At 31.0% G+C, this 23,148-nt stretch overlaps 1 protein-coding gene across 1 annotated transcript in view; it reads left to right on the top strand.

Annotated features, from left to right (window-relative positions):
- Positions 1-429: 429 nt before the first annotated feature.
- Positions 430-23,148, top strand: part of LOC142327952 (uncharacterized) — a 77,749-nt gene continuing 55,030 nt past the window's right edge. Inside the window, exons 1-5 of the mRNA XM_075371372.1 lie at positions 430-571; positions 1,851-2,010; positions 5,923-6,173; positions 16,835-17,029; positions 21,447-21,574. Of these exons, the coding sequence (XP_075227487.1) occupies positions 430-571; positions 1,851-2,010; positions 5,923-6,173; positions 16,835-17,029; positions 21,447-21,574 (876 nt within the window). The remainder of the gene's footprint in view (positions 572-1,850; positions 2,011-5,922; positions 6,174-16,834; positions 17,030-21,446; positions 21,575-23,148) is intronic.

The following is a 23,148-nucleotide window of genomic DNA, read 5'->3' as shown; positions in this document are numbered from 1 at the left end:
GAGTAGTGAGAAAATTATTTCAGATTTTTTTTACTAGTGTCCGCATATACTAGAATAATTTGACTACGCATGTCTTAGAATTCTACAAATTCAAACTGAAAAAGAATGCCAAAGTTTCTAAAGTTAGGCAAAAGTGAATATAAGTTTCAAACGATTGATTCTGGACTGATAGCTGCTAGATGGCAGGGTAGCAAGGAAATTGTAGTTATTACTAATTGTCAACTCTTAAACAAAAAGATGGAAATAAACTTGAGGTAGCCTGCCCTGAATGAATTGCTTTTTTCAACAGAGTAATGGGGGGAGTAGATCTTTTGGACCAGAAAGTTGCTGTATATAATTTGAACAGAAAATCCACAAAATGGTAGAAGAAAGTTTTTTTATAAATTATTGATTGTAGCTGTTTTAAATTTGTGGACCTTATTCAATGAAATGAAACATAAAAAGGTTCCACTGATAACATTTTTTGTTCTATTAGCTGAACAACTGATACCTGTAGGAAAAGAAAACTTTGGGGGTCTTTGGAGCCTTCCAGAATTTGTAGCTAACGTTGGTGATCATTTACCACATCAAGGTAAGACTAGAAGATGTACCAGCTGTTCAATAAACAAAAGGAGGATAATTTCATTAAAAAAAACTATTTTGATAATTATTTTTCATTTCTTTTACTTAGAGGTTTTTAATTTTTTAAATTGTAAATTTTGTAATTTTCAAAAATTTTATGAGTTTGTAAGTTAAGTTATTTTTATTTTATTTTTGTAATTATTTTTTATACCAATTTCTGTGGGTAAAAAAACTTAGCAACAATTTTTATTTTTTGAACCAATTTTTCCATGATTATTATGTGTGTGTAACATTGATAAAATAATTGAAAAAATAAACTTTTCTATTACATTTGATGAATTGTCTCAATTATTCACTCACTACAAGTGAGTGACTGCCCCCAAAGCCCTCCATCTAATTTATAAATATTTTCTGGTAGTATTGTGTATTTATTTATACATGTATAATCCAAATTAGCCAAAATTATACTCTACCAACAAAAAAGTAATTAATTCAAAAAAGTAAATAATTTTGATTCCACAATAGTTTTAACTCTTGATTATTGTGGTTGTGGTAAGTCAAATCTTTGAAAGTAATATATTATGGAGTAGTTAAATTTATAGAAGTAGAGAGAAAGACAACCAGTTGTTTTTCACTTAATAAGCTGAAACAAATAGAATGTGTTGTTGTGAAGTTATAACACAACAAACATATAATAAATAACTTATTATAATTTATGAGTTATAAATAATCAAACCAAAAGTTTAAAATAATTAAGCCTAAATAATAAGTAAGCCTAAGTTATGAATAATCAAGCTTAAGGATGATGTTCATAGTACAAAATAATGATCATGAAAATCTATTCAGATGATGATAACAGTACACATCTGTACAAAATTAACAGAGTGTTTTGTATGAAAATTAATCTATTAAATGGTGAAAATTAAATGCACTTATTTGCACAGTGTATTTTAACTTTGATTTGAGCAAGGCATCACCATATTACATTTTGCTAAGCATAAATTATAAATGATTGATCAGTAATAACGCCAAACATTTTAATAAAAATGAAGTAGAACTAACCTATAGCCTGTTCATTATGTGTACTAGACGCATCTTGTTGAAAGACACATGATTTGCAACTACTGTTTTTTAACTGTTAACTATTTGTTTCTCCTTTTTAATACCGTTTGTGTGTGTGTGTGTGTGTTCATATAATTATAGTAATATTTATTTTTAATGAATTTGTTTAATATAATATTAAATTAGTTAATTTGATACTAATTAATTGTTGTTTTTGTTGATAAAAGATAAAACACATTCCCCTAGCATCACTTTTAAGAGTGGGGAAAAAATAAATTTTACACTGAACGTGAAAAGTGAAAGAAAAGATAAAAGAATATCTAATCACAGTACGCAAATAACTATTCATGCAGTCGAAAACGTGACCGTGCCTGAAGTTCCCATCATGTAAGTGAATGTTTTGTTAAAATTCTTTGACATCCTTCTATCAGTTTTAGAAATACATTACTTATTTCTATTTTCTCTATATCCACCTCTTGGTTGCAAGAATTTTCTTGAGTCTCTTATACAAGATTTCAGTCTCACTTTCATTTCTGCCATTCTAACATGATTTGAAAATTTCTCCGTATAATTATGTATGCAATCATATTAATTTTCATACACATAGTTGTCCCTTATATTAAAATATTTCACTTGTTTATTGTAATTATTATAAAGAATATAATACAATATTTAATATTGTGATATAATTTATTGTAAGAATCAAATGTAGAGTTTGGATAGTTTAAATTTGAAGATGGTTTATTGCACTTGTCAAATTAAATTAATTTTATTTATTGCATACTGTTTTTCAATTTATTTATTCTTTTTCATAAAATTAAAATATAAAGTTATATTTTCAGGTTGTTTACAGTGACTAAACAGAAAAAATCCAATAGTGTAAAAACAGCAACACAAAATATGTACAAAGATTTATGGCGGTATCAATTGAACTGAGAAGTTGGAGTGATTTAAAGTCTGTTTCGGGTGTGTTAACGTGCTATCATGTTCATCAGTACTGTCACTTTGATCATCACAACTGTGTTACATGCCAATTCAAAGAGGAAACTAAATATACTATACCGTTTTGTTGTTTTTATACATGATTTTCATTAGTGATCCAGTCGTCAGTTCTTACTAATTCAAAGTATCATTTCAGTGAGTTGCATTAGCGGTGGGTTTACAGATTCCTGTTCACATTATTCGTAATCATTTTTTCCTCGGCAATTCATCTGCAATTAGATTGCACATACGAGGTCTGTAAAAAAGTAATGAAACTGGTAGAAAAACCTTTTATTTACAATCCAGTTATACATGGACTCCACCTTCGAAATAATTCCCTTGGGAAGCCATGCAACACTTCAAATGGTTTTCCCACTCTTCTTAGCAGTGTTGGAACTCAGAAACCGGAATGTCCTTCAGATGGTCGGTTACATTTTTTTTAATGTTTTCTACTGTTCCAAAATTGTGTCCATTAAACGTTTTCTCCAACAGTAAAAATTTGCAGGGACTGAAATCAGGTGAATGAACTGGTTGAGGAACTACAGGAACATATTTCTTTGTCAAAAACTCATTGATTGAGAGTGCAGTGTGACAGGTGCATTGTCATGATGCAGCATCCAGTTGTCTTTGATGGCTGGTCTCACGTGGGTAAATCTGTTCTGCAGTCTTTTCAAGAATTTCTTGGTAAATATTAGCGCCATTTTGATTTGTTCATTTTTGCTTTTTTGGGACATGGTGAGTTTGAAGTATGCCACTCCTTGCTCTGCCGTTTTGTTTCTGAGTCGTACTTAAATATTCAAGATTCATCACTCATAATAACATTTACTAGAAAATCAGGATCAGTTTCAATTCGCCCTAGATCGTGACACACTTCGACCCTGTTGTTTTCCTGTTCAACAGTGAGATTTTTTTTGGGACCAATTTTGCACAACCTTTTTCATGTCCTATTAGTTTGTCAAAATTTGATTGATGGACTGTGGTATGGTTCAAATTCAATTGTTTTGCAATCAATCTGACAGGTAATCTGACCGGTCGTATCATATCAAGTCTCTTGATTCGCTAAACATTATCGTCACCTTTTGACAACGGTCTTCGAGTCCTCCTAAAAAGTCTCCGGTCTTCCTAAAAACTAGGGCTCTTGACAGAGTATCATCTCCATACACTCTTTTCAATTTTGAAAAGGTTTCAGCAACTTTCTCACAGAATTCAACACAAATCTTGATTGCACATAATTAGTGTCACTAATTTTTGTAACGCACAACTCTTTTCACGAAAACTTTGTTTACGTCTCACATGGCATCAATAGACTAAAAATAGTAGTACTTATTAGTTTACCAGTAACTTTAGAGTATTGCTACTTTGGCTACCAAAAAAAAAACTAGTCACTTTTATTTACAGATGAAACTAGTCACTTTTATTTATATGGGGGACGATCGAATAGCTGTACGGTCAAAAACCTTTAAATGGAATCAATTTTTAATGCGTCTGTTTTGGTTTATTTGCTTCTACGAAACTGTAAAGCTTTCTTTACTGCACGCAACGTCCTTTTGTTGGAACTCATTTGTCTCATTTGTTCTTGCCTTATGATAACAGAGCGTAGTTAAGTTTTATCGTATCAGTTTTTCAGAAAATCATTCCTTGATATAAGCCTGACGTATGGTATGAACTCATTTCTGTTTCCAGCACGCAGTATTAAAATTCTATTTGATTCTTTGCAGTTAATGTGAACACGACAATCATTTTGTCATGCGTCTCACGTTTCGTCTAACTAAACTTTTCATACTTTTGTAAAAACTCCTTTATTTGTGTTGTTTACCTGTGTACTTGTTTACCTGTGTAAGAATAATTCAAATTTATTCCCATTTAATACCTCATTTCCTTAATTAATTTTTTTAGTGAATTATCCCACGGGAAATCTATACTTTACTTCATATTAGTTATTTGTTTCTGAAACGCTTATTTTCTTGATTTTCATCACAGTTTGTCATAACTGATAGTAAATAATTTCAAGTCCTTCAGAATACATTACTTTAATTTTTTGAGAAGATATTTTAAGGTAAAATAAGAACTAAAATTAACTAAAATAAAAGACAATACACAATGGCTGTGCGAAAAAGGCCCTGAATTAGCACACTAACATGCTCTAATAAATTTAAAAAATAGTCTAAAATTAGTAATGAATGATGCATTAAAGTAACTGATATAACTTATATAATGCTGATAATTAATGTTTTAATTGAGGTGTGATGCCTACACCATTACCATTATAATACACATTTGTTTACCTACCCTGGTTCATAGCTAAAGAACTACCACGGGTATAGTATATTAACATTTTTTATACCTAAAACTATGTTCAATTCATAATTAAACAGAAATTAAAGCCATAAAATCAATTTTTGTTTTATAAAATGGATTTTGTGGCTTTACTATGTTTAACAACGTTTGTGATGATGTGTAAGAAACCATAATTACATTTCATAATTACATTATGAAAGTAATGGTTAAACTACAAAAAACATTTTTGATATATGTAGCCATAATAATTTATCTGGCCTGAACTCGCCTCAAATCAAAAGTAGATTACAAATCGTACTTTAATTTTTAAATAGAAAATAAGTTTTTTTATATTAAACAATTTAAAAAATTAGTATACACAAATGCGTAAGGAAAATGTTGCTTCATTTGATTAAAGGTAGAAAAAAAAATTCAACTCTACCTAATTCAACTACACCGGTATCCACGATCTAGTATTCAAATCTGTGTGAAAACAATACCTAATTCAATTACCTTATAGAGTTCAAGACTGTGCATACGAATGTTCAAGCGGCCGATTCACAAGCATCTCCTGTAAATCTTGATGATGCATATAAAAGAAATTACTCAACGTTAATATTCAATAACTATGCTCTATAATATTTTACAAAAATTATACATATATTTATTTTAATAATTTTATCAAACATGGTCTGTTGGTATGATTATATAATTAATAATTAAAAAACCCACTTACCAACAATTCTTTTATATATTGCATTCAGCACTTTTGAAATAGAACTTAAAAAATGTATATTATTACATTCTTAATAAAACTAAAACTTTGTCGTCATGTAAAGTTGTTTATGCAACGTAATAAAATATAACAGTGGTTGTTTTGTGTTTAAAATTATGTCGACATAGTGCCCTGTCATTATGAATGCCTCTACCGTTATAACTGTGGATAATAACGTACTACTACTACTATTACTAATACTACTACTAATACAACGACGACATAATTAATTCTGCTGTTTCACACACCTTACTTTTTTGTTACAGGTGTTTTTGCAATTGCCCAGGATCTTATGGTCTGCCAAGCCCATATGAATATTCATGTTTTAGAGCAGATGTTAAAAAGAGCAACAAATCAGAAGATAAAAAAATCTATCGCTGGAAACTGTTAGCAAAAGGAAAGCCATTCGATTTGTCTACGGTAAAAATAATGAGCTCTCGTGAAAATGATCTAATAATTAATACAATGGCTTTGGTTGCTGCAACAAATTCTTATAACTTTGAAATTATTGCTGAAGGTAAAATGTTGTCTGTTGATGATGTTTTTATTAATCTGTCCAAATACAAGGTGTGTGAGAAAAGTAATGAGACTGACTTTTTACTTGCCAAAGTTATTTTTTTCAAACAATAATATTATCCCCTTCAAAGTATTTCCCTTGGGCAGCTATACACCGGCAGGCAAAGTCGTTGTTCCCACTCCTGGTAGCAGCGCTGAAAAGCTTCAATTGGTAGGGCTTTTAACTGGTCAATTACAGTCTTTTGAATGTTCTCCAGAGTTCCAAAATGATGTCCTTTTAAGACATGTTTCAATTTCGGGGAAAGGAAAAGTCATAAGGACTCAAATCAGGTGAATAGGGGGGTTGAGGAACCGTGGGAATGCGTTTTGAGGTAAAAATTCCCCGATGGAAATGGCCGTGTGACACGGGGCATTGTCATAATGAAGCATCCACTTGTCTGCAATGTCTCACGCGAATCACTCTTTTCCAGAGCCTTTCAAGGACACTTTTGTAAAACACTTGGTTGACAGTTTGTCCTAGAGGAACGCACGATACCCCTACTGTCAAAAAAGCAAATCAACATGGTTTTGATCTTTGATTTGCTCATTCGGCATTTTTTCGGTCGAGGAGATGACAGAGTGTGATATTCTTTGCTTTGACGCTTTGTTTCAGGATCGTACTCAAATATCCAGGATTCATCACCTGTGATCACATGATTGAAGAATTCTTGGTCATTGTCAATCCTCTCAAGAAGATCAACGCACACGTTTCTTCGATTGTCCTTCTCTTCCGTTGTGAAGTTTTTCGGCACCGATTTCACACAAACCTTTCATATGTCCAAAATTTGATGTACGGTGAAAGCGTTTAAATTTAACTGTTCACTCATCATCCTTATTGTTAAATGACGGTCTGATCTCACAAGAACCCTCACATGCTCAATGTTTTCGTCAGATTTTGAAGACGCTCAGGTCTCCCTGAGCGAGGGTGATCTTCAACGTATTCTCGGCCTTCCAAAAATGATTTGTTCCAGCAAACTTGTTAGGACTCTTGAAAAGCAATGTTCCCCATAGGCCTGTTTTCAACTTTTCAAAGGTCACACTCACGGATTCCCCAAGTTTCACACAAAACTTGATTGCACAACGTTGCTCTAAATTCCGATGCTCCATTTTCGTAACTCACAACAAAAACACAACTTCACTGATGGCGCTGTCAAAAATAATGTGTTGGCTGAACGGAGTTGAAACTCGTACTGAGCATGTGGAAGGGATGAACAAACCGGTCTAGCACAGACCGGTAGACCTCAGTGTTGCCAGATCGCTCGCAGTGTTACCAATCTCATTACTTTTTTCACACACCTTGTACAATTCTCTCATTTGTTTTATAGATTACAGATTTGTAAAATTTAGCATTTAAAATGTACAGTTGTATTGGATGTATGTTTTTGGACATCATTATGTAACTTATTTATATGCCAGCTGATTTTGATATTAGGTGAAACCAGACTTCAGACTTAATTTTTTGTTGTTGCTTAATGAAATAAAAGTCGATTTTTATTAAGGGTACTATTAATTTTTCGATTCATTGATGCATGTCTGGGATCCCAATGGGAATACCAAGTTAAGAAATATTGAAAATCTCAAACCATTCTTTTCTGATGCTACTGTACCTATAAAAGACAATAATTATTTAAAACGACTAGTAAATTCTAAATTAGGATTTCAATCATTCAGTGGAATGTACGAGGTCTGTAAATAAAGTAATGAGACTGGTTCAGAAAAACCTTTTATTTATAATCCAGTTATACATGGACTCTTATCATCTTTGAAATAGTTCCCTTAGGAAGCCAAGCAGGCGTTGGGAACTCAGAAACTGGAATATACTTCAGATAGTCTGTTACTTTTTTTTTGTTTTCTACTGTTCCAAAATGGTGTCCTTTAAGTTGTTTTTTAAGTCAGGAACAGGAAAAAGTTGGAGGGACTCAAGTCAGGTGAATGAGGTGGTTCAGGAACTACAGAAATGTTTTTCTTTGCCAAAACCTCATTGACTGAGAGTGTAGTGTGACAAGGTGCATTGTCACGATTGAGCACCTTGAATCAAATCAAAACTATGCTAATTTTTTCTTTGATAGTAATGGCATTATCCATAAGGAGTTTTTGCCTACAGGACAGACTGTAAACCAATATTTTTACTGAGAAATTCTTGAAAGACTGCAGAAAAAATTTGCCTGTGTTAGATCAGCCATCAAAGACAACTGGATACTGCATCATGTGACAATGAACCTTGTCTTACTGCATTCTCAATTAACACGTTTTTTACGGTTCTTGGCCTGAGGTCAAGAAAATTTCATTTATTAGTGAAAGGCGTAATTTTTTATATAACTTAATCAAAAGCAGGGTTGTTTTATTTGTTTTTTCTTACTCATTACATGTATTCCAAAAGAATAACAGGCATATAGTGTTAATTATTAATTAATTTTATTGATTGTGTTCTTGACCCTGGTGTCAAGAGCCGTTTCTTTGTATAACATATTCTTGTGTGTAGTGCCAAGACCCGAATTTATGTTATGAATAATTATTAAATTAATAAATTAATTATTAATTATTTAATTATTAAATTATGTTATGAATAATAATTTGTTATGTTTATGTTATGAATTTGTTATATGTTTATAGCGGTTCTTGCTCTGAGTCAATAACAAAAACATGCAGACATGATCATAAAATGATAAAATATAGTCATATTTTATGGCTCTTACGTCTTGCATCATTGAATGCAGACATATTGATTCTTGTCAGATCGTTCAATCAATAATATTGGTGTTGCAATGCTGCTCCTCAGTTCGTGTACAACCATTGATCTAGTTAGTTGGTGTCGTTTTGTTCTTTAGATAAAATAAGATGTCTTCATGAGTAAAGAAGTTACATTAGCTTTGATGCAACCTGACTGAAAGTGAAAGTGAACCATTTAGTATTGATGATGGCCAGAATTATGAACCTGAAAGTGAATTTAGCAGTGACATTAGTGATAAAAGTGACTGCGAGGAAAGAGATGAAACTTGTCAAAATGATAATAATGTTTTGGAAACAAAACTATCAACGAGTAGTTCGCTCAACAGAGCCAGATCAGCAGGAGCCAAAAACGGATTTGTTGCCATTAGTAAGTTCAGAGACAGGTATTAATTCGCAGCCGTCAGCAAGTCACCAGCAGCAGCCGGACAATTCGCTGTCTGTAAGAACTCAATCACAAAATAATTGGCAGCAGATAGTTGTATCAAATCCTGACTTTCTTGATTTTCCTTTAGACGGACAATATAGTATGGAATCCATTGAAGTTGATAATCCACTCCAAATTTATAGTTTGCTCATAGATAGCGATATTTTTCAATTAATAGTTGCGGAAACAAACTGATACACTACAGAAATACTAGCCAGGAAATGTAGTCCTAAGTCACACGTAAAAAATAGGACTGATACTAATGAGGTTGAATTAAAAAGGTTTTTGTCTGTTATTTTGGTAATGAGATTAGTTCCACTCCCTTCGGTAGATTTATATTGTAGTAAAGATAAAATGTTTAGAAATGAATCTATGAGCATCATGTCCGGGATTGACTTTTACTACTACTCAGATTTATTTTTCAAATAATGCAGAGCAGTCGAAAAACAGACTACATAAAATCAAGAAAGTATTTTATTTTATGTTAAAAAATTTCCATAAATATTTCACCCCTGGAAGGAATATAGTTGTTGGTGAGACTATGATTCCTTTCAGAGGACACCCATTGATTAAACAGTACATAAGTAAGCACACAAGTATGGCATTAAAGTAGTACCTCATTAGTAGTAAAAGATCTGGTTAATTGTTTTCAGATAAGAGTGTAGTCATTTGTACGCTGATAATTTTTATTCTAGCTTAGATTTAGCTAATTACCTTTATGCTTAAACAATAATTTATTGTGGTACACTGAGAATTAATCGGAAGGGCATCCTGGATGATATTAAAACAAGAAAATTGAAAAGGAGGAAATATTCGGTCTTAGCAAGGTAAATTAAAAGTGGATGGATAAACATCAGGTTATGATGATGCTGACAATTGATCTCAAATACCACACAACACTAAAACCAACTGGTAAAATGAATAGAAATAATGAAGCAATCAAAAAACCTCAATGTATTTTAAGGAAATCGAATAAGTGGTATCGAGAAGTAATGTTAGAACTATTACGTGGAACTGCTGTTGTCAATGTTTGGTTGATCTATAAACTCATGTACTTAACTAATTATCTTTCAGTAATGGAATTTTGCCGAACACTGGCAACCCTTCTTGCAGGAGAACAACATGATGTCTACCTACTCCTCCAAGACATATTCATACATTTGTCAGACCTGAAGGCACCAGAAGAAAAAGGCAGAAAATGTATGTTGGTTGTTATTCGAAATTACTCAAAACTATGAGCAGCAAAGAGGCTGATAAAAAAGCAAGACTAGTAATAAGTTACTGTGGTGAATGTGAAAATAATCCCGGACTGTGCTTGGAGTGTTTCAATGACTATCATAAAAATCTGAATTAATGTTTTGTGTATTTTTATTTTTTTTATTTCTTTCATATTCTTAACTTAATCTTATAGATTAAGTTAAAATTTAAACCTTGAATTTTTTGAGTTTTAGATACTCTGAAAAATAATATTGTTTTACAAATTAAATTCAGTTTTGATGCATTATGATAATATATTTACAATTATTTTTCTTAGCTACCGCAATTTAACTTTCACATTTTGATTTTATAATGAATGATGTAGGCCTACTTATTTTAATGAAAATTGTGTAATAATGATTTTGGTTTGTGACAGTTTTACCACTTGCAAAAATTTCAATTTTTTTATGTTAACTGCTATTAATGATGATGCCCAAATAATTTACAAATATATTTTAGTGCACACAGTTTCATGTATATGATATAATTGTTTATTAGAATAATTATTCAAGTTAATTTCCAAAACGAGTTGTTTCTTTATAAAATGTAATTGACTATGATGCATTGTTTAGATTTATTTTCATCCAAATAAATATTTTTCAACAAAATGTAATTATAAGTGTTTTAAGTTTTAATGATATTAACAATAATAAAATTTAAACTTTGTTTTATAATATATAATACATTTATAAAAAATATCTATGTAAAAGTTTATGTAAGTATTTTTTAAGCTTTAAAAAATTTGTTTAAAAATCTTTTAGAGTTTCTGAAATTGTTTATATGGATAACCAAATAATGATTATTATTGAAATTTTTCTAATTTGATTATTAAATGTATTTACCGGTTTATTCTTAATAAAATTGTGTTGTTAAAAAAAAAATTAATGATGATGATCACTAATAAAGATTTTTTGTTTAAAAGTATTGTAAAAAAAGTTTTTACAAGAATGTCATAATTTTTTTTGGAAAAAAATAATAAGAAAATATTTCATAAACGTTTTATTGCCTCTAACCATGGTTCTTGTTGCTGGAGTCAAGAACAGGCAAGAGAAATAAATACTTCATGTAGTGTACAGCATAGTGTAGTAAACGGTGTAGCTACAAAAGATTGATGTAGACTCCAATAGAGCGCTCTGTAAAAGTATGCATTCTTGACGACAGGGACAAGAGCCAAGACAAGAGACTTGAGTCCCTGCAACTTTTTCCTGTTGGTGTCCCTTTGAGGTGTTTTTTTAAAGTTAGTAACAGTAGAATTTTGGAACAGTAGAAAAATATCTAAAGTAGAATATCTACAGTAGAATATCTAAAGGATATTCTGGTTTCTGAGTTCCAACACTGCTATGAAGAGTGGGAAAACTGTTGAAATTTTTCTGAATCAGTTTCATTACTATATTTACAGACCTCATATGTAATTAGCATTAGTGTAGAAAAACCATTGTTCATCTCAGGTAGATGATGCTTGTTGCGTGCATAACATTTCCAATAATAAAATAGTAATTCTGTTCACTGTAAAACTCGTTATGTTGAAATAATGTGTGTGTGTTATGAATCATTTCTTTCATTGTGTAAAACATTCTCAAAAAGTGCAATTATCTTTGTCAACATTGGAAATTGTTCAATATCTTGTTATATTTTCCTGTTATATTGTGACATCATTATTATTTTGTATATACTGTATTATCATTTTACTTAGTGTATATCTTTAAATAATAACCCTTTTTCTGAAAGTTGTATATTAATATTTATTTCCAATAACAAGATTCAAAATAATTATTGAAGAAAATATGAAAACCATTGATTATTAACCATAACATATGGTAAATTGCTAAAATATTCAATATTCAACCTGAAGCAAAATTATTTAACAATACTTTTATGTATAGTATTGATTAAGTATAATAAAAATATTACACACACACATACACGTGCGCATGCGTGCACACAGGCAAATCAATAAATTTAGAAAAAAGCTTGATGTGTGTGAATATGTAAGGCAGCAAATTAGGTGAGTTGGGAAATATGTTTAGTCTTTCATCATCAGATAAAACAAGAGTATAATTTTGTAGTGGCCCAGGTAAAATAATCACAATATACTTAATTTTATGAAGAGGCAATAATATTCTATTGTGAAAAAGCAGACTTGATTGCCTTTCTATGCACTGAGAGCAAAGACCAAATCTGATGTCATTCAGAGAATTTTTAAAATTACCTGAATGACAACAGATTTCTTCAAATATTTATTTGAAGAATGAAGCTTAAAAGTATTGAACTTAAAATAATTATATAATATTAAATTAGATTTATTTAATATTTTTATTATATAATTAATAATAATATTCGAATGAATCCTGAAAGAATTGAACTTCAAATAATTTCAGGGCCTTCAATTTATTAAGACTGGAATGTGACTCGGTGTAAAATTTACCCCTGTAAAAATTATATTCAACCTTTTTACATATCATGATGTAAGTTTCAATATTTTTTTTCAAATCCTTTTTCTCTGGTAAATACAATACCTACAGATCACATGAGTATAATTACCACTAATAGTATGCCTGTTGCCCACAAAGCAAACTTTTTGTTCCCTTACAAAAACCAAAAAGATTTTTGTTAGGGAAATTCTTTTTGGATGAATGATCAAATTGATTTCATTTGTAACAAAATCAAACTGTAATGTTATGCTTTTAAACACTGTCAAAATACAAAAATGGGTGACAGTAAATGATCATGTTTAATATTTACCCTTTAGTTTTATATTTAGATATTCTTTACTAAAAAAGTCACTTATTGTTGGAAAACAATATTTACCTCTTAAAAAAAAGACAACACAACTGTTTTCATGGAATAGAACCCAATATTCTCTGGCTTATGTGAAAGGGCAGTCATTTTTAATACATTTTATATAGTTTTAAAAATAGTTTTACTAATTAAGATAAAATTATGCTACTCTATCAATGAAATTTTAAATATCGATTAGAAAATTAGGAAAACCTATTCTGTGCCCCATTCACAATGAGTACGTAAATATTTGCAAAAATAATTTTATATTTGGTATTTTCACTTGTTTTTTTTTTTGTCTTCAATCATTTGACTGGTTTGATGCAGCTCTCAAAGATTCCCTATCTAGTGCTAGTCGTTTCATTTCTGTATAACCCCCTACATCCTACATACCTAACAATTTGTTTTACATATTCCAAATGTTGCCTGCCTACACAATTTTCTCCTTCTACCTGTCCCTCCAATATTATAGCAACATTCCAGGATGCATGTGGCCTATAAGTCTGTCCCTTATTTTAGCTATATTTTTCCAAATGCTTCTTTCTTTATCCACCCATCTGGTTTTTAACATTCTCCTATAGCACCACATTTCAAAAGCTTCTAATCTTTTCTTCTCAGGTATGAAAATCGTCCAAGTTTCACTTCCATATAAAGCAAGCTCCAAACATATACTTTCAACAATATTTTTTTGACATTTAATTTAATTTTTGATGTAAACATATATTTCTGACTGAAGGCTCGTTTCACCTGTGCTATTCGGCATTTTATATTGTTCCTGCTTTATCCATCTTTAGTAATTCTACTTCCCAAATAACAAAATTCCTCTACCTCCATAATCTTTTCTCTTCCTATTTTCACATTCAGTGTTCTATCTTTGTTATTTCTACTATATTTCATTACTTTCGTTTTGTTCTTGTTTATTTTCATGCGACATTTCTTGCATAGGACTTCATCCATGCCATTCACTGCTTCTTCTAAATCCCTTTTACTCTCAGCTAGAATTACTATATCATCAGCAAATCGTAGCATCTTCATCTTTTCACCTTGTATTGTTACTCTGAATCTAAGTTATGTAAAGATTGAAAAGTAATGGGGATAGGGAACATCCTTCTCTGACTACCTTTCTTATTACGGCTTCTTTCTTATGTTCTTCAATTATTACTGTTGTTTTTGGTTCCTGTAAATGTTAGCAATTGTTCTTCTATCTCTGTATTTGAACGTTATTTTTTTTAAAATGCTGAACATTTTATTCCAGTCTACATTATCGAATGCCTTTTCTAGGTCTATAAATGCCAAATACGTTAGTTTGTTTTTCTTTAATCTTCCTTCTACTATTAATCTGTGGCCTAAAATTGCTTCCCTTGTCTGTATACTTTTCCTAAAACCAAATTGGTCTTCTCCTAACACTTCTTCCACTCTCCTCTCAATTCTTCTGTTTAGAATTCTAGTTAAGACTTTTGGTGCATGAGTAGTTAAACTAATTGTTCTGTATTCTTCACATTTATCTGCTCCTGCTTTCTTTGGCATCATGACTATAACACTTTTTTTTAAGTCTGATGGAACTTCCCCTTTTTCATAAATATTTTACACCAGTTTGTATAATCTATCAATCGCTTCCTCACCTGCACTGTGCAGTAATTACACAGGTATTCTGTCTATTCCAGGAGCCTTTCTGCCATTTAAATTTTTTAATGCTCTCTTAAATTCAGATCTCAGTATTGTTTCTCCCATTTCATCCTCTTCAACTTACTCTTCCTCCTCTATAACACCATTTTCTAGTTCATTTCCTCCGCATAATTCAATATATCCCACCCACCTATTGTCTTTACCTTTCGTATTACAAATCTGTGTACCATCTTTGTTTAACACATTATTGGATTTTAATTTGCGTACCCCAAAATTTTCCTTCACCCTTCCTATATGCTCCGTCTATTTTACCAATGTTCATTTCTCTTTCCACTTCTGAACACTTTTCTTTAATCCACTCTTCTTTCACTAGTTTTCACTTTCTGTTTATAGTATTTCTTAATTGTCGATATAAAAGGAACTATCGACAATTAAGAATTCTTTTACTTTCTTCATCACTAGCACTCTTATATTTTCTACGTTCATCCATCAGCTGCAATATATCGTCTGAAACCCAAGGTTTTCTACCAGTTCTCTTTGTTCCGCGTAAGTTTGCTTCTGCTGATTTAAGAATTTCCTTTTTAATATTTTCCCATTCTTTTGCATTTTCTACCTTATCTTTTTTACTCAGACCTCTTGCGATGTCCTCCTCAAAAATCTTCTTTACCTTCTCTTCCTCAAGCTTCTCTAAATTCCACCGATTCATCTGACACCTTTTCTTCAGGTTTTTAAACCCCAATCTATATTTTATTATCACTAAATTATGGTCACTATCAATGTCTGCTCCAGGGTAAGTTTTGCAGTCAACTAGTTGATTTCTAAATCTATGCATAACCACATGATATAATCCTATCTGATACCTTGCAGTATCGTCTGGTTTTTTCCATGTGTATATTCTTCTATTATGATTTTTAAACTGGGTGTTGGCAATTACTAAATTATACTTTGTGCAAAACTCTAAGTCGGTCCCCTCTTTGATTCCTTTTGCCCAGCCCGTATTCACCCACCCACTATATTTCCTTCCTTGCCTTTTCCAATGCTTGCATTCCAATCTCCAACTATTATTAAATTTTCATCTCCTTTTATGTGTTCAATTGCTTCAATCAATTTCTTTGTATGCACACTCTACCTTATCATCATCATCATCATGGGTGCTTATAGGCATATAGATGTTAACAGTTGTTGTCGGTTTAGGTTTTGATTTTATCCTTATTACAATGATTCTATCGCTATGCGTTTTGAAATACTCTACTCTCTTCCCTATCTTCTTGTTCATTACGAAACCTACTCCTGCCTGCCCACTATTTGAAGCTGAGTTAATTATTCTAAAATCACCTGACAAAAAGTCATTTTCCTCTTCCCACTGAACCTCACTAATTCCTACTACATCCACATTCATCCTATCCATTCCCCTCCTTAAATTTTCTAACCTACCAACCTTTTTTAAACTTCTAACATTCTGCGTTTATATTTTAAATAATTATGGACTTTAATCAGATCTAATATTTTATAATTGTTTATTCTATGATATTACATTGATGGTTTTGCCACACAGTGTCCCTTAATATAAACAGGGAAATGATAGGGGAGCCCGTTTTACCTGTACAGTAGCATATTTACCTATTCCTGAAGGTGATATGTTTTATTATGCATAAATATATATTTATTTATAATAATAAATGTAGATTATTATTATTGTTATTTGATATTTTTTAATTAAAATTGTTGTTTAATTATTATTATTTATAATTTATTTTTTTAAATAACATTTTTTGATTATATTAGTTTATAAAAACAAATGTTTTTAGATTCAGTTAAACCAGAACATGGTGCAATCACAAAATTTGAATTTAGTGTTGAAAAATTTCCAGGCGGTAATGTAGAAATATTTAGAGCAGGGAATAATGATTATCATATAATTGTAAAAATAGCACCTTTTGGAGATTTGAATTTTCCAACCATTTATGAATACTACTTTGTATCAGATCGTGAAAATAAACCAGGTATTTCTATAAATGAAAATTTTTATGGTTATTATTAAAATTAAAATGAGTTGACTGTTGTGTTGAAACAATTACTCCTTTCTCATGAATAGTAATATTTCTTACTATTGCCATATATATATATATATTAGTATTACTTTCCAAGTAATAGTAATATTACTTGGCAGCATCATGAATTACTTAGTATTCACAATGATGGTTTATTAAAGGTTGGTTTTTAGGTGTAGTACCTGATGATCAATGAAACTATCAAATACAATTCTAATTTTAATATAGATGCTGACTGAAATTGATCCACTTTTTAACATATATTATATATTTGATCTTATAAGATTTTTGGTTCGAAGAATTTAGTGTAAAGTTCTCAAATTTTGTGCTTCTAATTGAGGACAAGTCTTGGAATAGTCTGTTGAACATTGAGGTCTGCAGAAAGGCTGTCACTGTGCTTCATTCCCATATTAAATTAAAATTTGTGGCTGAAACTACCATTGATGTTTATTTTGATTGTAATGAGGATTTAGACTCATAATAAAAATCACAGATAGATGTTATGCTTGAAACCACATTTATTTGCCCTTAATACTCTTGGCAAATGCATTTGTTTATACAACATGTTAGAAAATAATTTACAATAGTTATTTTCAATGCAAGTTTATACATAATTCTTGCTTTTATAAATTGAGCAAATTACTTTCATATTGTGTAATATAATAGATGGAATTTCTATCCATTCTTTATACTATTCTAACTGTGCAGCTCTCTACAAAAATCTACCCACTTTTTTTTTATTCATCCAATATTGCATTTACTTTGGAGGCTTTGCCATTTTCAAAGTTAATCCCTGCTTGGTGCTTCTATCAGTATTTCTCATAGGTCTACCTAAAATGCTGCACTTACTTAAATACCAAAATATGAAAGCATGGTATAATTTGGAATTAACAGTTAACAAAGCAGGCTGGATAAAGGATGTAAAACAAATAAAAAGGAAGTCAATATCAAGATCTAATGCCCTGAAGAAATCTCTTGGAGAAGCAAACACGCCATGAATAACATTTATATCTCTGTCAATCCATTTCTTAGGTATGAAAGTGGTGCTCATCATGTCAAGCAAATTGAAATGTAAGCTTGTGAAAGGATAAACATGACTGTTATTTCTTTCATTGTAGACAAAAAATGATGTTATGAGATTAATGATATACTGTTATGCGTCACGGTACATCACATCATTAAATCCAAAATATAGAAATAAACTGCAGCATTATTTTCTTAGAAAATGTGCACAAAAGGAACTAATCTACAACTATTCCCTTTACACCACTGAGAGTATATCTGAGGGTATATCACCACTGAGAGAGATATCAAAATAAGGTTTATTTCTAATTCACATCCTTGAAAAAAAAATCTAAATGAATGATAAATGTGGGGATTATATTACTAATACAATGAGTTTGAAAAGAAACTAAATACCTAAATAAATAACATATGTTGAGGAATTGTATTCTGAGTGAAGGGAGAAATGTTTTCTGCAAAGGTTAATAATCCTGTATTATTTGCAGTTTCCATCTGCAAGCCAGTCAGGCTACCAGTCAGGCTTTTCACCTTGAGATGAAAAGGTGTGTCTGATTGTTTGTTGTTCGTTATGTGTTCATCACCTTTGAAAGATTGAGACAAACGAATATTTCTTGATAATGCATCTTTTGTTATTTATTTAGCTTATGACACCAAAACACAACACCAATTACAGTCAAAAATTACAAACAAAGATTTAAAAAATTAATATATGCTACTGATTCTGGAGTCGCCATCGGGAAATCTTCAGGATTTCCTTCATAAGCTGTCCTAGGGCAAATTTCTGTGAACATTGTGAATAAACACAAATAGTGAAAGACCAGTTTTCAGTTAAGTTTTCCAGGAATATTGGTTCCTATTTGACATAGTGTAAGAGCAGTATTAGAGAAATTTAGGGAGATGGGATTGATAAAGGACTATCAGCAAAGTGGTGGACCACAGACATCAGTACTTGAAGAAAAACTGCAGATTTATCAACTGCTATGGAATTGTAGTCCAGACAAATTCATGCGAAGTTAGACAGAAAAAGATCAGTGTTTCAGCAGGCAGTTCGTAAGAAGCTCGCTCTCATCCCATGAAGTGAAAGTGATTCAAAAGTTGTTGACCACAGACTGTGAAAAGTGAAATCAATTTCTTGCCAACTTTAAAACAATGCATCTGGCCCATGTCACTTCTGCAACTTCTGCAGTTATAAGATTTTTAGGTTTAGTGAGACTGGAAGGTAATAACAGATCCAATATTGATTTTTAAAGAAACTATAAAAAACAAATTTAAATTAAGTAATTATAATTGTTATAATTAATAATTAAAATTTGTCAAAATTTTTAAAAACTTGCTTTATACTTTTGTCATACTTTAATCAAATTATGTGGTAAACCCTGCACCCTTAATTTACTCCCATATGGGGAGGTTAGCAAAAGTAATGGTGTAATTTTTGTATTTTGTAGAAAATGAGTCCCAGTAGGGGTAAATGTTCAAGGACAAGTATGACTGATTGGATCCTTACAGTCGATGAAATTGCTTCAGAAGCGGGTGTTCATTCTGTAGATAGAAGGGTTCAAAGACTATTGACAATATCAGAAACAGGCTTGAGAGGAATTTACAAAAGGGCCATAAATCAGTTTCAATACAAAGGACATTATTTATTTTATTAGAATAATCACTTAGTGAGAAATAGATCCATTACTACATTCCTGTACTGAAATTCATGTATTGTGGAGTGAAGAGCCATGTCTGTAAAGGTGAAAGCTTGTCTATCAGCTGGGAACTTCTTTGCAACCCTCTTTTGAGACTGGAAAGGCATCTCATGAACATGACAATGTGAATGCTGTACAATACTGCCAGGTCTTTGATAAAGTGAAAGGTAATTTCAAGAATAAAAAAGGAGCTGTCAACCAATCAGAGATATGATTCTCCTTCATGACAATGCCAGGCCTCAGACAGATGTTAGCAATGGAATAAACTGATAAAATTTACTAGGAACTTCCACACAGTCTAGATTTTATCCCCTTATAATTTATTTTTGTTTTGGCCAATGAAGGAGGCATTGGAAGGATATCAATTCCAGAGTAACAATGAAAGAAGGGTTTGTGCGCTATTGGTTTATGATATGTTCTCAAACTTTTTATGAAGGTGTATACAAGCTACTCACAAAATAAGAAAAATGTGTAGAACCTCAAGGAGAACAGCAACTAATGTTCTGTATTTTATTCTGTACAAATAAATGTTAAAAATTCCAGTATATATTTTACTATCCTTGCATGTATTGTTAGTATTAAACACATCAGATTTCAATGTAATATATATAATTCAGAACAAGCGTCGCAGTATACTTCATTCGGTGTTGTTTTTTTGCATGACAATTCTTGTCCTCACAGTACTTTTGAATCAATTCCAATGGAACATTTTTGATTATCCCCTTTACAGTTTGGACTTGGTGCCAAGTGATTTTAATCTCTTCACTCGCATGAAGAAATGGCTTGCGTTGCAGCCCTCTGATGACGACGATGATGAACTTCAAAATGCCATGTAAGGTTGGCTCGGTACCAAGGTGGCTGAATTTTTTGAAAACGGTATTTGTAAATTAGTGAAATGCTATGACAAATGCTTGAATTTAAATGGCAACTATGCTGAAAAATAGTTAAAAGCCTAGTTTTAAGTTGCATATATTAAAATATTCTTTTCTATGGAGGTTTTTTATTTACAGCCAAACGAAGGTTACTTTCCAAATCTTTTTTATTTTTTATTTCTATTCTTTATTTCTATTCTTTTATTTTATTTTATTTATTTTTTTATTTTATTTTTTATTTTATTCACAGCAGTTACTATTTCATTTCATTATTAAAATTTTTCTTTCCAAAAGCTGAATGAATAAGAGAAATTTTATTTTGGTCCACTTAGTACTAAAGCTTAAATTTGCAATCTGGTTAACATGTAGAGATATTTATAAAAACTATTTACAGATCAGTTCTTCTCTTTGTCCTTGCTCAGTTTGAACGCTGTACCCAAATGGATGTGATACTTGAATATTATTCAAGTAAGAGATTTGATCACGAATTTTGTCAAAAAAATTGCATTTATTTGTAAGGAATTTTGTTTGTATTTGTGGTAAAATTAATAAAACTATAATTCATACAGCTTCTCTAGTTTTCAAAATAATCTTGTATAAGATGCTGTTAACACTGGCTATGTAATTAGGGACTGAATGTTTTGTTTAGCAAGTATTGTATTTATGACATGCGTGTTAATATTACATTCAATAAATAGCAATTAATGTTAGTGATTTGTTAAATTTGAAAGTGTTTAGATAACAAGAAAACTAATTTTAATCTTTTTTTGTGGTTGTTAGATATATTTTTTTTTTATTGTAACTGGCCAAGGATTTTAAATATAATTCCAATTTCAAGAATGATTAAAGTCAGATATTGTAATATGAGAGGTGGATGTGGAATGATACAATCGCATCAATTTAACTATGTAAGTATTTAACATTACATAATGATTTTAATTTTGGTCATATATTAATAAAATTTCTTTCTTGAATCTATGTTATGGAAGGTGTGATTTTAAATTATTTTGTTAAAAGCTCTTTTAACCAATCTTTCATTAATAATTAAACAAAAAATTGAAATAATCAGATTTCTCACATTAATTTAATACCTTGTTAATCTCTCAATGCCAAAACACCTATCTTGGTCAAGTAAATGATCCAAGTGTGCTCCTAGTCATCCATGTTGCTACTCTAGTTCCAGCCATCCTCTGCAGGGCAAGGAACAAGTAAGCCAGCAACTATATTACACTCCTCTCCAATCTTTCATCTTATCAAATAAGGCAAAAATTTATTGTTACAACCAACTCAGAGGTAGAATAAATTGGTATTTTTACAGATAATTTGTCAAACAAAAAGAAAATAATATATCAGATGAAGGTAAACAGCTACAGATCTGTAGTCTGATTTGTATTATGAAATAAAAATTTTGAATATATAATCAATGTTAAATTTAATTTCTAAAGTTTATACATATTAAACGTTATGTGTTTGCATAGAAGATATTCCATTTTAATTAAGTGTTGTTTAAGATTATTGATTTATTTATTAGAAGAATATAATAAGACTTGAACAGTTCAAATCACAATAATAATTGGCATATATAGAGATGTAACAAGGTATTAAATTAATGTGAGATAAGTGTTGAAAGTGCTCCTAGAATCACAGATTCTCATCAAGGAATAACACCTTCTGTATATACTTCTGAAGCAGGATGTACCTAATTAATGTCCTGCCATCGATACATGAGCTTCCATGTACAGGGAACTTGTACTTGGACTTTGTATCCAAGTACAAACAGGGAAATAACCAGCAAATAGCATTCTAGTAAAAATCCTGATCAAACTAACACAAATTCCAACACAACAGACAAGGAGTTACATCGTGATTCCATCAGAACCTGGGGCTTTATTCCTACCAGAACTCTAAATTATCTGATGTATGTAAATCATCCGGCAAAAGATTATTCAACAATATATTAAAAAATTTCAGCATTATCAAATATACACCTTCTTGGGTCGAGAAAGCCGTAAATGTCTTTCTTACACTTATGCCTAAGACTACACTCCATGGGTTTATTAATTTCCTTGTTCTCTAACAAAGGAAGGCAAGATTCTCTTTTAGATGTTTTAACTTCATGAAAGTAATCAGACCTCTGCCTACTATAGTCTGTAATTAATACCACTTAATAGTCAGAGTCACCCTCACATTGAGTAGTTCCATTGACTGGCATCAAAAAAAGCCAGAGAAAATTTTACTGTCAGACTTTGGTCTAAGGCACAGAGTCTTTCTTTTTCCTGTTTAGCCTCTTGTAATTACCGTTCAGATAATACTGCAGAGGATGAATAATGGTGTAAGTGAAGTGTAGTCTTGTACAGTCAGTTTGACCATTCCTGAGATGTGTGGTAATTGAAACCCAACCACCAATGAACACTGTATCCGTGATCTAGTATTCAAATCCGTGTAAAAATAACTGACTTTATCAGGACTTGTACATTGGAAC

The sequence above is a fragment of the Lycorma delicatula genome, chromosome 7, assembly GCF_047948215.1.
Source record: "Lycorma delicatula isolate Av1 chromosome 7, ASM4794821v1, whole genome shotgun sequence".
In the NCBI taxonomy this organism is placed as follows: Eukaryota; Metazoa; Arthropoda; class Insecta; order Hemiptera; family Fulgoridae; genus Lycorma; species Lycorma delicatula.
The sequence above is the reverse complement of the archived record's forward strand: the minus strand, read 5'-3'. Positions and strand labels throughout refer to the sequence as shown.